Here is a 15,475-nt window from a genome sequence, read left to right on the forward strand (position 1 = left end):
CGAGATTTTTGTCCGTTCCGTATTAAGGCTGCAAAAACCCGGCATCTCCCCACCCCTCTCAAGCGCCAGTCTTCCCCGAATCCATTTATTCGGTGATCATTTCTACATTCATCGGCGGGATATTCCTCCGCAAGGCTTCCGATCGGGATCGTCCGAATAACCTGACAGTCACACCAACCGAATTCATTGGCGAATGCGGAATTCTCTCTGCAACTCTCTTGAAGGAGGAGCTTCGTAGCTCGTCGGCCGACAACAGCCCTTCTTATGAAGTCAATCATGATAAGACTCGGATTGAGAAATAAATAGGAAGAAGGGGCCAGTGCGATGAGCTCTCGAGCGGAACCACAGCACTCTTCGGGTGCCGTCCTTCTGAGACCGATCAGCAACAGCGGTAGAAGTCGCAGGCAAAACCTAAATTGTTTCCGAGAATGCCTCCTCGCAGGGAACGGCCGCCAAATGAAGCGATACCTCGGGGGAAGGGGGGGAGGGTTTGCGAGGAACTTCTGAATTCATGACATTCCTCGAATCTAGTGTCTGGCTTCGAGAATCGATGAGATAAACTTTCCAGCCGTCTTCACCTGTCGAGAGCCGCCAGCCCTCGGAATCGGTAACGCTTAGCCGCGGCTTGGAGCTGTCGCAAAGAGTCTTGTTGACTTGACGAAAATCGGAGTAGATTGGAAAACAGATCGAGCGGAAGATCGGAACACGAAGCGAATCAAAGAGCGAAAAAAGGAAATTCCGGAGCTCGGCGGCCGCCGACCGTAGTAATGGCTGCCACCGGCTCGATGAGAGACGACAATACCCCGACGGAGCGATCGAGCGAGCGAGCGACCGATTGCTTGCTCCGCACGGAGGAACGTCGTCGCCAACGTCGCCATCCATTGAACGTGACTTAATCCACAGAATACAGCAGAAATCTCTCTTGTCACAACGTATTGAATCTACTTCTTTGTTGACCCGTCTCGAACGTTCCTGTCTTGTTGTGACGTTCCGTTTTTCTTTCGAGAATTCTTTTGCTACGGAACGCTCCAATTCGAATCAGACAATGCTCCGTGCAACAATCTACCGAGACGGCGGCGCTCGACTTCGCAGCGGGCCAGACGCTCCCACATTCCATATAAAATTTATACGGTGTAGAAGAGGTCAACGAGAACTTACTGTCCTGGAGGATCTCCGTTGTCCATGAAGAAGACACGGCTTTCGTTGCTGTGCACGTCGTCTCCGTACTGAAAGCGAACCTTGAAAAGGTGATGGAGCAGGATGGAGCCATTGATGGGCAGCATGGCACTGCAGAGGCCGGTGTGATTCGGACAGAATTGTTTATGCATGTTGTGTAGTCCATGCGCCATCGTGTAGATGGATTTCTTCACAAACTCTAGCTTTGTATCTTGCTTGTACGTTCCCTTCTGACCAAGTCTTTCTGTACCGGTGCACATGCTGTAAGGCAGAACTACATTAGACAAGCCCGATGGGAGAGGACGAACAAGAAGCGATAGGTAACTCGTTCGCTAATTCGATTCATGAGCCTCAGCTGCCGGCGCGCCTTGGAAGCGATTTGTTCCGAGCGCGTGAGAAATGGTAATTGCTCAACAGGATAGAAGCGAACGGCTTCGAGGGACCGAGAGAACGCCGCCGGTGAGAGAGAATGGCGGCAGATAGAGGGGGAGAGAGGAACGCCGAGAGACGGGACGGAATCGGGCTAATGGATGCTTACCGTACACCCTGAGCGGCTTTCGTCGTGTTGAATGAGCAATCAAAGCGATCTTCCCAAAACTCACGGAACCAAGGGTTCCTCGTATTGTTGAAGGGATTCAGCTTGAAGTAGTATTTATCGAAATCCATATCGTAATTTGTATGGAGCCGTACTGAAATGGAGCCCTGAGCATGATTCTCGAGATTCGAGACGACATCCATTCGGTCCGACCACCCGTCGCTGCAAGTTTGAGAGAAAAACAACACGTTAGCTGGAGGTCGGCCACGGGAGTTTTTCCCCAATAGGGTCCCCGAAACCGTGGTCAAGCTCCCTCGAGGAACGAGCCTAAATCTATGACCGCTTTTTATCACGTTCCGTGGTCGATAAGAGATTTCGCACCTTGACCGGTGCTTGTTTGGAAAAATGGCTTGAACGGAAGCCAAATCTCGGACCTCCGTTTTTAGCTCACGGTGGACAAGAAAAATATCGCTCAGCCACTGTCCCGATCCCGAGTAGCTACGGCTGCCCTTACTCGGCAACTAGAGCTCAGTGATTCAGCGAGGCAGGAAGCGGCAGTATACGGTTGATATTCGCTCTTGTTTTTTTCCGAGTCATTGGTCGGGACGTTTTTTGTCGTCCCGTCTTTTTCCGTATGCAGTAGAAAAATTAGCCTTAATGGCCCTCCCTGGTCTGTGGCCATTACTGGCGACACTCCCGCGACCATGAAATAACGACCAGCGGATGAGTTCCACAAACGAGGAATTCCGTCGATAGCGTATGTCATGGCAGTGAGCGGCAGCTGCTGGCTGTCGGAGCGGGAGTCGCTCATGACTGCTAGCAGACCCTCCGAACTCTTTTCCCCCTCGAGCCCTTCCGTCCTCTTTCCAGTGTTTGTTTGCCTGTCCACGACGTCGGCGATGTTTAATTCTTTTGAACGTATATTGGATTGAATGAGACGCTCCTTGTTCCTTGTGCTTCCTTTCAAGGCCGTCGTCGGTGCTGTCGAAGAAGAAACGGAGCCTTCAACACATGTCAAGGGGTACCAAATAAGGGATCGACATTCGGGAAACAGGGTGCCAAATCCGCCGTTGCCACGACCGCCTTGTGTGAGGGAAGCAAGGCAAATACAATTTTTCGCTCGAACGCCTTTCTACAGCCAAGGAAGTCACGCGGGCAGGCAGGCGGGCGAGAAGAAGAGCAGACATGGAATTCCAGGAGAGAGAGAGAAAACGACGGGGAGCAGGGATGGAAAACGCGTGGACTGGGCCCTGGAAGATCCCTGGAGAGAGAGGGAGAGATTCCAGGCGGGCAAGAGGCTTTGGAAGGACGGGAGGTCTCCGCTCAAGCAGACGGGGACCGAAAACCCTAGGAGGGAACGACCAACAGGCCAGAGATCGTAATCTGCATGAGAATGGTGACCGCCATTGCATGGGATTGGAGGCTCCCCGCCCCGATGTCGAGTCCCACCTCCCGGAAGCCTGGGAATTTCTCCTGGGGGGCCTTCACTTTCTCCGAAGTTCTCCTTCTCTTTTTTATGGTCCCCTCCCTGATGCCTTTACCCGATGGATGGAAGGAGCCTCAGACAGCTTGCTCTTTGCTCGCTCGTTCACTCGCTCACTGGCTCTGCCGATTTGTCTGTTTGCTGACGTTCCTGCTGCCGGCCATGAGCTTGAGCGTTGTGAGTCTCTCGCCTCCCTTCGGCCTTGGCTTCCCTATTCAACAAGCTTCCCCCCAGGAAGCTCGGGCAACTGTTTCGCAGTGAAACCTTCGGGAATCCTGTTTGGTTCTGTCTTTTACTTCCGTTGCGTTCACCACGTATACAAACACAGTCCACAAAGGCTCACTAACGAGCGATGAATTGTGTGGCTATCACTGGCGACAGACGCATGGCTGTGACGAGCACAGCTACCAGCTTCAGCTATGGCTGAAGTGCGATGTTCGCGGGAGACAGCGGAATTTCCGCCTCAAACGGACGAAGCATTCTATTTTCTGCGGGAGGCTGAGGGAAAGAACGATTCCCACTGCAGAAGCGATCACCGACTTGTTTCGGCGGATAATTTTCAAATGATTCGTACCGGAGGAGTATGTCGTGGAGTTGTTTAGCGCTCCCGAGCCGCGAGAGCTTATTCCGTTGATTTGACTCACTGACTGAGATGAAAATGCAATGAGGTTCCTGCCTAAGGCCAAAGCGGATCACCTCATCTGCAGCCTTGCAAATTATGCCCTCCCGAGCCGCGGGAGAGCGAGGCAATCCCCGTGTCAGAAGATGAGGAGCATTCAGTTCTGTCTGTGCTCGAGCTCCACCTCTCGAGGTCTCTCACCTCATGAGGGCCTCGGGTATCCGAAGCTCCGGAGGACCAGAAGTGTTTGGTCGACAGCCGTCTCACGGCAGTGACCGAGCAATAAACTCTTGTTTGGTGGGGAAAGAACTCTGATCCGACAACACGAACGACGTGAGCCGAATGTCGATCGTTGAGGAAATCGACGGAGAGAATGCTCCTCATTCAGTTTCCATCGAACGGTACGATCCCGCCGCAGGAAGGCACCACCATACGAAAACGACGAAAAAGGGAATCCCAGGACCGTTTCGAAGAGGCCACGCTCCCCCCACCCCCGAATTCATTTGTCATACGGCTAAGCGGAAATGCACCCAGATTCGGCAGTCGATTGGAATTCATGAGGACGATCGGCGGGGCTTCCGCGATGGCTGGAAAGCTCACCGAAGAAATGGGGCAACGCGCCGGAGTAGGACACGCCGCAAAGCACCAAACGAAAATTAACTCTGACCGAGTCCGAAGCCGCTTCAGTTTCGGCTCGGACATGCGGCCCTGAGAGCTGTGACCCGGAGCAATGGTCACTGGGAGCAGGGCAGCCAAGAGACGGAGACCCTCCATTCATTACACACATCGGGCTGACTCAAAGCCAGCCGACAGTGGTTCGAGCCCCTCCCCCGCCCCCCCGAGAGTCTCGAGCGCTGTCGGTGGCGAAGGAGTTCCGTATGCGTAATGATTTGTTGTAATGAGGAGAACAGAAGCAGCTGTGGCGGGAGCAGGAACGGTCCGAGGAGTAGCTTCGGCGGTCGAATCAGGAGCCCCGGATCTAAATGTCCCATCATCACGCTACGCTCATTCGGAAGAGGTGAACGGACCGCGGGCGAAGTCCGCCGGCTGGCTTCGTTGTATTCTCTAAACTCTTCTTCGTCTCTCGCCTCCCAGCCAGCTCAAGGTCAGCGGTCTGGCACGCAGACACGTTAGATAGTGATGACCTCGGGAGTTCATCGTAAACGAACTGTACTCCTTTTCACGATCTCTACAGATGGTGCCTGCGTCCCTCGGAATCCAGGGGCTCCGACCAGGGGGGGGGGGGAGCGGGGCGGGACTACTTTTGGCGGACGAGCAAATGTGCAACGACGTGCAGGAATCCGTTTTTCCTTTTGTTCTCCTTGGTTCGGTTTTTTTTTCGGGCAAGACAGCTCCTGCGGCAAGGCAGCGGTGGCAAAGGCGGAACTCAATTCTTTGCACGAAGAACTCTAAAGACGACAAGACAATTCTGAATTCTGAACTTGAGTGAGGCTCCGTTGCCGCTGCTGCAACCGCCGTCGCCGCTGCTTCAGACGGAAGAACAATGTGCAGCGCTTTCCGTTTCGAGTCGAAGCCAGTGAACTCGCGTTCGCTTATCGGGAGTCCGAATTTCCGACTCGGATCCGGGGAGCGCGTATGATGGCAGTGCGGCGCTCCCGATACGACGGCGACGTGAAAGTTTCACAACCGGCGATGAATGAGTGATTTTTTCCCTGGCCGACGCGGTGATAGAGCAGAAATCTGAACCCGTTGCAACTCGCTGGCTCTGAGTGACACTGTGCACCAGCTGCTGATAACAAATCGAGGAGTCGTTCGCCCGGCCGCCGGTTCTAGCGCTCGCGAGATGTTACAGTCCATTGGTTTCGTGAGAATTTATTGATTTCTCAGTTGTCATTAATCCCTTTTGTTTTCCAATCTGGTGTTCCTCGATGACACGACGATGTTCTCCGAGTGGATCGAGGCTCGCGAGCGAAGGTTCCCAGATAGGGCGGAGCGTAGGAAAACCTGCTGACTGGAGTGTGGCGTCCCCAAAGTTTCCCTCGGACGAAAGAGACGCCGGTTGACATTCCCGACCTGCCGAGAGCCCGCAACCCGATGATGGGAATGAGTCCATGATGAATGAACGCAGCTACGTAGCAAGGCCGCGGGGGGGGGGACATCGCTCTGTCATACAAAAGTTGCCGTCGGTCACCGAGAGCCGTCCGCTCTTGGGCAGTCGGCGATGTGATTCGGACTCCGGACGACAGTCAGTGTATCGATGATATTGAGCTGTTTCTGCGAAGAGCTTGTGTGGCAGCCGAACTCATACGGCTACGACGAAAGAGAGAGGCGGAGCGTCGCGATCTGTCTGTGGAGAACCAATGTAATCGTCTCGGAGGAGCCGATCATCGAACGAGGAGAAGGAGCTTACCTGCCGAAGATAACGAATTTGCCCGTCAAACCCATCTCAGCCGTAGCATTTAGTAGACTACGCACGGTGTACCCTTCGCAAAAGCAAACAATCACCTGGAAATAGCGTTATTTTCATTAGCTATCTTTTGGTAACGAACCCAGTGATAGAATTCTGATTCCAGTGCTCAATGATCTTTATCAGCGCCGACAGGATAGCTCTCGCGGCCGAATGCATCGAGCTCATGTTCAATGTTGCATCTATCTATCCCAATCCTCATGGAAACAACATATGAACTCAGATGTCTCTTTACTCGACTTCACTCTTCTCATGATTTATTTCTGTTCCGATAAATCATTTATAATTTTCATTTTCCTTCAGCACATCATTCTCCCGTTCGGGGTCCTCTGGTTTCTCTTACAAGTTTCGTGGTGAGCGGAACGAGACTTTTGGGCTACCGGAGTTTCCGAGAGTTTCGCTCAAAAATTAGTCTTTATTACAGGCTCCGGCCATCGGCCCGCGACGACCGCGCTTGCGAAACTGAACGCTCTCCGTCTACGAGCACAAAAGGGAGGGGGGCAAGGGGAACGAGAACCGAGAAGCGTGTCGGGTATTGTTCTGCCGGGAGTTCAGAAAGTCCCTAGATTTCATGGAACATGCCAGCTGGAAGTTTAATGGGATTTTTCGAAGCGCCACAGCTCGAAATTATGCGATATCGGTATTCGGTGGGAGCGAAAAGGAAGGCGCTTCGAGTATTCCACTGACGTGACGTCACTTGAAGGATAGCTGATTGTTTCATCGGAGTGAATTCATACTTACTTTTGCGTTTGGGAATTCATCGAGGGACTTGAGAAGCATTTCGTATTCCGCGAATGGTGCGTTGTGGTTTATAACGGCTGTGGTAGCCACGCAAATTCCCGCTTCTTTAGCCCGAGTGTGAAATACTTCCATACCACTATTACCGTAGTTGCCTGAAATGGAAATCCATCATTGGTTCTCGATGAGGAGAGATATCCAAAAACCTCGACGCTGCCGTCCGTAGAGGGTAGCAAACGCCTCGATCGAGTGAGGCATGCCTATACTGACTGACGAAAGCGAATTGATTAGTGTCCCGAGGAGCGGAAATCGAAATATCAGTCTCGGATGCCCCATGCATAGGCGTCGTTCGCTGACAAATGTAGATACAAACACACCGCGGTGCGCACAATCGGTCCCAGTGAATTCACGGGGCAATATCTACGGGGCCCCGGGGACCGTCAAGCGGGGTATCGTGGACGGGAGTCTTTCTTTTTCCGATGTTCCACGTCTTCTCCGAGTTCCGCTCGCTTCACCGTCTTCCTGTCCGACGGGAAGCGAGCTGTTGACTCGGCTGGTATGTTGACAAAATCGGCTCCTCGACCGAGGAGTCGCAAGTTCTCCTGAGAGAAGAGGATATACATCCTCCGCTCGGCGCTGCTTAGCTCGGTGAGTCCGGTAGGTTTGCTCTCTCGGGGGCATCGCTGTGGTCGACGTAGTCTGGCTTCGTAACTCGATGCGTAACCCAGAGAAAGCTGGAGGCATCCAAACGACCGAGACCATACGGGCATTCCCCGTAAGGGTCGCCTTGCGGCCGTAGTCATAATTCGCGTGAATGATGTCGCGAGCCCTCCTCTCTCACAATGAGCACCGTCCGTGGTCTTGATATTCGGTTTCGTCATCGAGCCGCTAAAAACTCATTTCTCCGATTTTATGTCGGGGTCGCCGTTCCTCGTCTCGATTGAAATTATATATCGTCGCGATGAAGGAACCTGACGGAGTTCTCATGGGGGCCCACGGAGAGCCCACCGCGTGGAAACTCGGCGAAGGAAGCAGCCTAATTTACTGGAGTAACTTTTTCCTGAGGATCGAGACGGATACAGAGCTTTGAAACTTCCGGCGAAGCCTCTTTTCGGTCACTTCGGACGTTCTCCTCCTCGTTAAGACCCGGTCATCGCTGCGGCGCCGACGGTCAAACGAATAGCTTCGCGTAGAGAGGCGATTCTCGACCGCAGACAAGACGGTCCTCGCGAGCGACAGACAGCAGACGAACGAAAGACCATTAGCTACCGAAGCGCAATGAAGTACGACTTGTGTGAAGCACTGCCCAATGCAACTGACGTGTGTCGAGAGCATCCATCGGCACGGACAAGAGTCAAAAACTGGAGCGGAGTGCCTCCATACGAGAAGGAGCTCCTCATTTCATGGTCGTTTCCGGGCCAGCTCCGTCGCCCGTCCGGAGCCGGGAAGGCTCAGCCACTGTTTGGCTGTACTCGTTCCTTGACAGTTCAGAGAAAGACTGACGCTTCCCGAATTATTACTGACTGCTCAAAAGAAACATTCAGGGAGCTCCTCTGCCAAGGTTCCGTTGTCTTACGTTGAGCCTCGAGCGACACTCTCCGGATAGAGAGAGCGAGGCAGACAAGGCGGGGTGGGAGGTTTCTGGGAAACTTCGCTCGATGAGCATACCGATCGGAGCACGCGGTACCTCACGGAGCGTTTCCGCTTTCTGCAAGGACGGAATGATGCCGTCGAATTCCTCGATCCGGTTGCCCCCCCCGCGACCCTCATTATTCGCTCCTTTCGCAAGGTAACGCTCGTAAAGCACTTTGAATCGATGGTTTAATCAAGAATAATAATAATTTTCCGAGAATCCAAGTGTTCCTTGGAAGTTTAGGTTCCGCACGCCTCGGAGGCGCGCACTGGCAAAACGGAGAATTCAATGCCGTGTGCAGGAGGCTCTACATAGGGATTTGTCGCTTCGGTCACGTTCTGCGCCTCTGTATCGGTCTGCGATGGAGTTCTTCCGTGGCTAGCGGCGGGAGGACGTGTCTTATGGTAGATCCTTCGCTGTCTCATTATTAGCGACACTTGAATCCTGAATCGGTCTTGGTGATCTCTAGCGATTATCTAGACGTTTGTGCGAGCTCATGTTCGGCTCTTGTCATCGGTATCCAGATCTTTGAGTTTATTCTCCGGGGAAAATCTCATCCCTTGAGCCACGCTCCTCTGACCGCCAATAATTATTCTCCTCGTCAGTAGTCGTTTCTTCGATGAGCTCTCAGGACCCGCGACCGGAGAGACTCTGGATAGATACGCTATTCGGTAATGTCTCCATGAGGACGAGACCCATGACCGTCAAGTTCTGGTTCAGGTTATATGAGAGGACCATAAAATGTATCGTAAGCAATTCAGAGTCCACGAGCTCAAGTAGGGCCGAAAGACGGCTGTTCCACTTTCGATACGGTGACGGCGGCCGCGCTTAAAGTCGATTTTGAAATTGGCTGGGAAACCATCGACGCTCCTGCCCGCGTCCCGGCAAGGCCCGAACATCGGACCGAATTCCTGAAATGGCTCAGGAATGTTACGATACTCAACATCTCGGATAGCCCTCGCTATGAGGATGAGCTCTACTCCCGTGAGAGCAAAGAAATGCTCACAGCTGCTCGGGTATCCGCGCAAGGAAAGTATCTGAATATATACGTGGGAAGGATGCGAACGGGCTCACGTGTGTAACTAGTTCTTGTCACGCTCTTCGCAACTCGGAACTCTCGCACCGCAGCATCGGAGGATCCGCGCCGCGTTTCTGCTTCCGCTCCTCTGGAAGCTTCCACACCAGAGAGCAGTGACTACCAAATGGAGCATCGAATTTAGCGAGGAAGAAAAAAGAAACCCACGAACGAACACTGTACGCGTGTTTGCACCCTCACAACGAACAACCTCTAAAAGAACAACATATAAATGTTGCGATGCCATCCATCGTGTTGAACGACATGTTCTGGTGACATATGGAGACAGGTGGGTAGGCAGGCAGGCAGGTCGATCGGTCGAGCGACGAGCGCGCGAGCCAGCGAGGGGGCGGGAAAATGGCACGAGTGGCTTGCATGGTTTCGATGCCGAGAATGACTGTCTGTCTGTACGCATGTATGGACGTCGAGCCCTACACCAATCCGCCTGCTTGTCGGTCGTTCGCTCACAGTTGGCTCAGAGCCAGCCGATCCGACTGATGTATCACCGTAGGACAAGCTCTTCCGTAGACATCTCATACGTGGAAAATACTACGAGCTCCCAGTCTGCTCTACACGGGAATGTCTGTCGATGATTTTCGTGTCCGATCGAAGAATGGGAGCGTCTTCGGGTACATTGGGTGGCTGGGGTTCGAGAAGGGATCAGACGAAGTTCGGGGCTTTCTGGAGCTTCCGAACTTCAACGAAGCGCGAAAAGTTCGAAATATAGTTTTCGGCTCGAAGATACGAAAACAGCGCAGTAAGACGCTCTGAATTCCATGGTTTCTTTCTAGCAGTGGATTCCGATTTCGGGCCGCCCGACGGGGAGGATGCAGCTCCCAGTAAACCCTTCGAGGTTGGCGGTCTCTTTCCCCCCCCTTCCCCTCCCCTTTCGTCCAAGATGTGAGAGGGAGAGCGTCCTCACGGTTGGGGGAAAAAATTCCAAGCCAATGCGCCGAGCTCGATACACGGACGGATCTTTCCCCGTTGGCCGAGGATTGATGCTGCGATCGCCACGGTGGTGCAGCCGCGTTTCAGGTTTCACATCCGATGCCTCTCGCTTCTTCGATCCGGCAGGTAGCGGATCGCATATCGCAATAGTTCGTGCCCCATTATCCGCCAGATGATCTCCATCACCGAGACGGCATACGAGTCCGTGCAGATTGCCCGAGCCCCTGATTGTAAATCGGTGGTGAGTCAGTGAATCGTGCGACGGGTCTGAGTGAGGCCTTTCGCACATACATTTACCCCTAATCAACTTTGCCGTTGCGGTACGATAGGCCGACCGGCTGAGAGGCTAGAGTAGGCAGAGATCAGCGTCATCATCCCCATTAGCGATGTTGCTGCTTCCGGTCTGACTTCCGGACAGTTGTTGGTCGGTAGCGCCAATCCTCGGAGTTAGGAAACGACAAAGGTTGTCCTCCTTCTTCGCTGGCCGTCTTCCTGCTACCTCCTGCTAACTGGCTTTTGCACCGAGCGCTCGCTGCAAGGCCTAATGAAACCGACCCGTTGGCGTAGCATTCTGCGGATGTTTCTAGCTGATCAGGATGACATGTCCTCTGAGGGTACCGGCGATCGTCAGACATCCGTGATTTATAGCCGAGCTCCGTAAGCCTCGTAATTGCTCGATACGTTGAGTTTGTTCGGAAGTGCTCCCATTGATGTTCTATGTACCTACCTACCTACCTACCCGATACAGTCCACGGTCAATCTAATTGACTCGGGGCTGGACATTTAGTTTGGTCTGTATTCGCTCAATGAGAGGCTTTCAGGGTGACTTTCTCGAACTTCGCCACGCTTTGGAACTTCTTCCCCTCCGAGTTCCTTCTGAGATCGTTGATCGCTCCAGGCAATGCGCCGAGGTGACAGATGCGTTGGCTGCAAAAACTTGACGTTGACGTCGGTGGTGGAGCCCTGCGTGCCACTCTAATATGTCCGATGGCCGAGCTTCCTTCCTGTGCCCCCCGCCGCTAGTGATGTTCCGCCGTGCTCCTCCCTCGGCGAGTTTCCCAACAGGATTTTGCTCGTCCCGCGATCGGGAGTGAATTTCCGTGAGGTCGATAGGGTTGATTGGCGTAGATCCCCGGGGCTGGGGAGGCGTTCGCACCTTTTCGTTTCCTGTCGAGAAGCTTTCGGTCGTCGTCTAATTCGCTCGCTGGTTTGCGTTGTCGCCGCCGCTGCCGCCCATTCGGTCGCGTCTACCGACGACGACGACAACGACAGATCACTGGAGGGGCTTCTGCACTAATGTCTTGAACGTGATCTCCGCCAGCCGTTTTTCTTCCTTTTTTCCTCGCTGCGTCGTCGAGGCGTGGGCTGTCCAGCTGGTTCTCTAGCTCGCCGCCCCGACGTCTCCCGGCCGACCAGTGTCGGGATGATTGTGTACCCAGCTCCGCTGCTATCCTGCTGCTGCTGTGGGATCTCGCTCGCGGGTAAACTTGGCTAAATCATCCGCCACGACAAGGGAAATTTCCACGTCGGCGAGAATTATACGATCTCGCTAGATGCAGCTGAACCAACATTGCGAACAAATGCTCTGGACAGACTTGGAGTGAGGGGCCGAATTCGTATTTCATGAGCGGACGAGACTTTCGTGTTCTAGATTGCGTTCCCAGGAAAGAACACCGAGGCTCGGAGAGACGTCGGTCGCCTGCGTTCGACCGGAAATTCATGATCCGCGGACTCATTACGAATTTATCCCGAACGCGTCCGCGTACGTCAACGAAGGGCGAAGTTCGAGTCATTAGTTCGACACCAGAATCCGAGACGGGGAGAAAGACGAAATGAACTCCGTTTCGGGAGCGAAATCAGCGATGATTCAGTATCGCTCGGAGCTTAATGGGAGACGTCTTCCCCGCGAGGTCGATCATGAGAACGGAATCAGAAGACGCAAGTCTCACGGGTAGAACGCTCGACTTCACAGCTGGGGAGAGGTTCCTGTCGTGGACAATGAAGGTCCCCTACGAGACCTTTCGGAAACAACAATGCAGACCCTCATGACCCTACTTTCCCCCGAGCGTTCGGGAAAGCCAGCCGTCAGCTCCTCCTCCGTGTTTTATAGCCTCTCTCGACAGCCGACTTCAGCCGGTGACGTCGGCTAAGGAGTGGGAACCTTCGCAACTCCATGGAGCGGATGCTCGAGTGTCAGCGGAAACTGAGTCCAGCCGAATCTTCAGGAGAAGTCACCTGTGATTCCTTTCTCATTCTTTTTATCCCGTTGCGTCTTCACTCTCCGTCTCGAGTCCACCGGCCGCGCTTCTGAAGCTGCCGCCGATGTTGTCTGAGTAAGCAGAGACCGGCAGGATGTTCTAATCAGCTCCTGTCTCATTTGTTTTTATCTTTTCTCCTGGCAAGCGACTGTACGATGACGCGACGCGGTGTGATCGTCACCAGGCGGCGATGCACGATCCACAAAAACCGGGAAGTGAATTTATTAATTATTGGATCGGAGACGGCGTCTATCGCCCCGTTTCGTCAAACGTTAGCGTCGATTTGATTTTTCTCACGGAGCTGCAGCAGCAGCGGGCCCGCGTCGAGGGGGACGCAGCGGCGAGTTGTCCAGAGGATGCGTCTCAGCAGAGCAGTTTCGTGGGATGATGCCGTTCTGAGGCATCACCACCGGTTCTCCGTAGGAGTTCGATCTGTCTCCAGGTCATGGAAATACTCCACTCCTAGTTTCGAAATCAACTCTGACGAGTGAGCCCTTTCCGACACAGCGATGGTAGCGACCATTCACAACGACATCAGCATCCTCCACCGCCACCACCGTGGCTCTCATCCATTCGCTCATTCACAAGTGCGTGATGGATTGGGGGAACTTTTCTCCGGTCCGAATATACGTATAGTTCGGAGAGGAGGACATCAACTATGGAGACCGACGACGAAAAAAACGAGCGACGACGGAAGAACCCATGGCCGCAGCCAGGGAAATACCTCGACCGGGGAATGGAGGAGATAGCCGGAATACGACCCTGGAGGGTGACGGAGTCTCGCCACGAGGAGACAGACAAGGTAGGTCCCACCCCCTCCGTCCCACCCTCTCCGGCCCAACCCCCCCGAAAAAACGCGGGGGAGAAGAGGCAGAAAATAGAGACGAGAAGAACAAGTGCGGCAGGACAACCATGTCAATGGCAACAGGAAACGAAATCCTATCCTTTTTTCCGGGTGAGAGGAAACGGGACGGAAAGAATGCAGAGGCTCGCTGAGTTCTGCTCGGCTGCTCCATCTTCGGCTAACCCGACTTCAACGCGCCTCTGTTGTACTATTCAGTGCTCACTCGCGATCTAGCTCGTTCGCTCGTTCGTTCGTTCACACCGGGGTATTGGTGTTGGAATAGACGGGGGAATGTGAGAGCGGGTGGGTGGAACCGACGGGGACCGAACAGCAGCAGCAGCAGCAGCAACAACATCGAGTGACAACGACGCCTTTTGTTGTAGACAATGTTCTTTCGCTGCCGCAAGTCGTTGGATGGTTAGTGTATATTTGGCTCCATGAGGAGCGGGCGGTCTCGCTAAACATAGCAATGACGCCAGCCTCCCGGCTAAGAAGCCAAGCGACTCGGTGTTGAAAGCGAAGCCTGTTGGCTCTAATGTGCACTCTTTGCGGTGCAGAGAAGCCCTCCCGGTAGCGTGGAGCCGAGACGAACATCTATCTCCTTATTTTCCTCGCGACTCAATGCACAGTCGAGACGCAGTTTTCGGAGACCGGATCCGATCCAGACGCGGGAGTTGCCTATACCCTGGCGCTCTGAGGGATCGAAAGGGTAACCAAAATGTCTCGACGAGCCGGTGGAAATAAATTATCTATTGATCTCCCTCCGCCTTGCGAGGAGGAAGTTACTGCCGGAATATCAGATTGCAAGGTATTTCTCGGTCGCGTAGTTGAATGCCGCATTTTTTTTTCTCAAGGTGCGATTCCCTTGCACATAAAATCGATGATGACACTTGCACATTCAACGTTCTAAGGCGTCCGGGAAAATTTTCTCCCCCTGATTTGAACGATGCTTTGGCCCTGCATCTGGAGTCGCACGCTCCGCAAGGGAAATTCTGACACTGGGAACGATTGCATCGGCCTCTGTTGTGCCCCTTCTCGTCGGACCTCATTTCTTCGATTCTCGAGGCTCGGCAATCGGGATGGGTCAGCTTCCGTGAAGAGCGAATGGTCGAGCTCTTGTTTGGGAGGATTGGGTTTCGAAGCGAATAGGACCTGGGGAGAACATGACCCAGTCGTGGTCAATGTCCCGAATAATCGCTCGGGAATATTTCGCGAGCTCGTTTTTGATCGCGCGCCCGATCTTCGATAATAATTAATGGGTCTCAGAAGCGAATATCTCCGAGCACAGCCGCTACACAACGTGTGGGGTCCGTTCCGGTCGGAATGAAATTTGATGAGAAGCAAGACGATGTTCTCTCGAGTTCCCCCGAGCTTCCAAGCAACGACCACGCGACCATGCAGGCCGACGATGGCGTACTAAACCTGAAACCAATGCGCGACGGCATTCCCATGATTCCGCTCTCATCGATCCGGGATGGGTTCACAATCCCGGGTGCCTCGCCAACGCAACGATTAGATCCGAGCTATCTCCCCTCTGACTCGATCGGAGACCCCCTCCGAAATTTCGCCGGAATTTTCCGGTCGGGTACGTGTTACGAATCTGTGGGGCGTCTCGAACTACAGCCTCAGTGAGCTCGCAGACTCACGCAGACTACGAAAAGTGGACACTCCACGCGACATGACCTCGTTCCTGCGTGCTCTCCGTGTTAATGTGCCACTCTCCGTCGTCTCCCAGACC

General features: G+C 53.7%; 1 protein-coding gene across 1 annotated transcript in view; it reads right to left on the minus strand.

Moving 5' to 3' along the window:
* Window positions 1–15,475, minus strand: part of LOC100902614 (metabotropic glutamate receptor 1-like) — a 37,137-nt gene that overhangs the window by 13,608 nt on the left and 8,054 nt on the right. Inside the window, exons 5-8 of the mRNA XM_029112890.1 lie at window positions 6,983–7,134; window positions 6,185–6,279; window positions 1,715–1,933; window positions 1,159–1,437 (exon numbers count right to left, since the gene is read on the minus strand). Of these exons, the coding sequence (XP_028968723.1) occupies window positions 1,159–1,437; window positions 1,715–1,933; window positions 6,185–6,279; window positions 6,983–7,134 (745 nt within the window). The remainder of the gene's footprint in view (window positions 1–1,158; window positions 1,438–1,714; window positions 1,934–6,184; window positions 6,280–6,982; window positions 7,135–15,475) is intronic.

This window comes from Galendromus occidentalis, unplaced genomic scaffold (genome assembly GCF_000255335.2).
Source record: "Galendromus occidentalis unplaced genomic scaffold, Mocc_1.1 scf7180000077532, whole genome shotgun sequence".
Taxonomy (NCBI): Eukaryota; Metazoa; Arthropoda; class Arachnida; order Mesostigmata; family Phytoseiidae; genus Galendromus; species Galendromus occidentalis.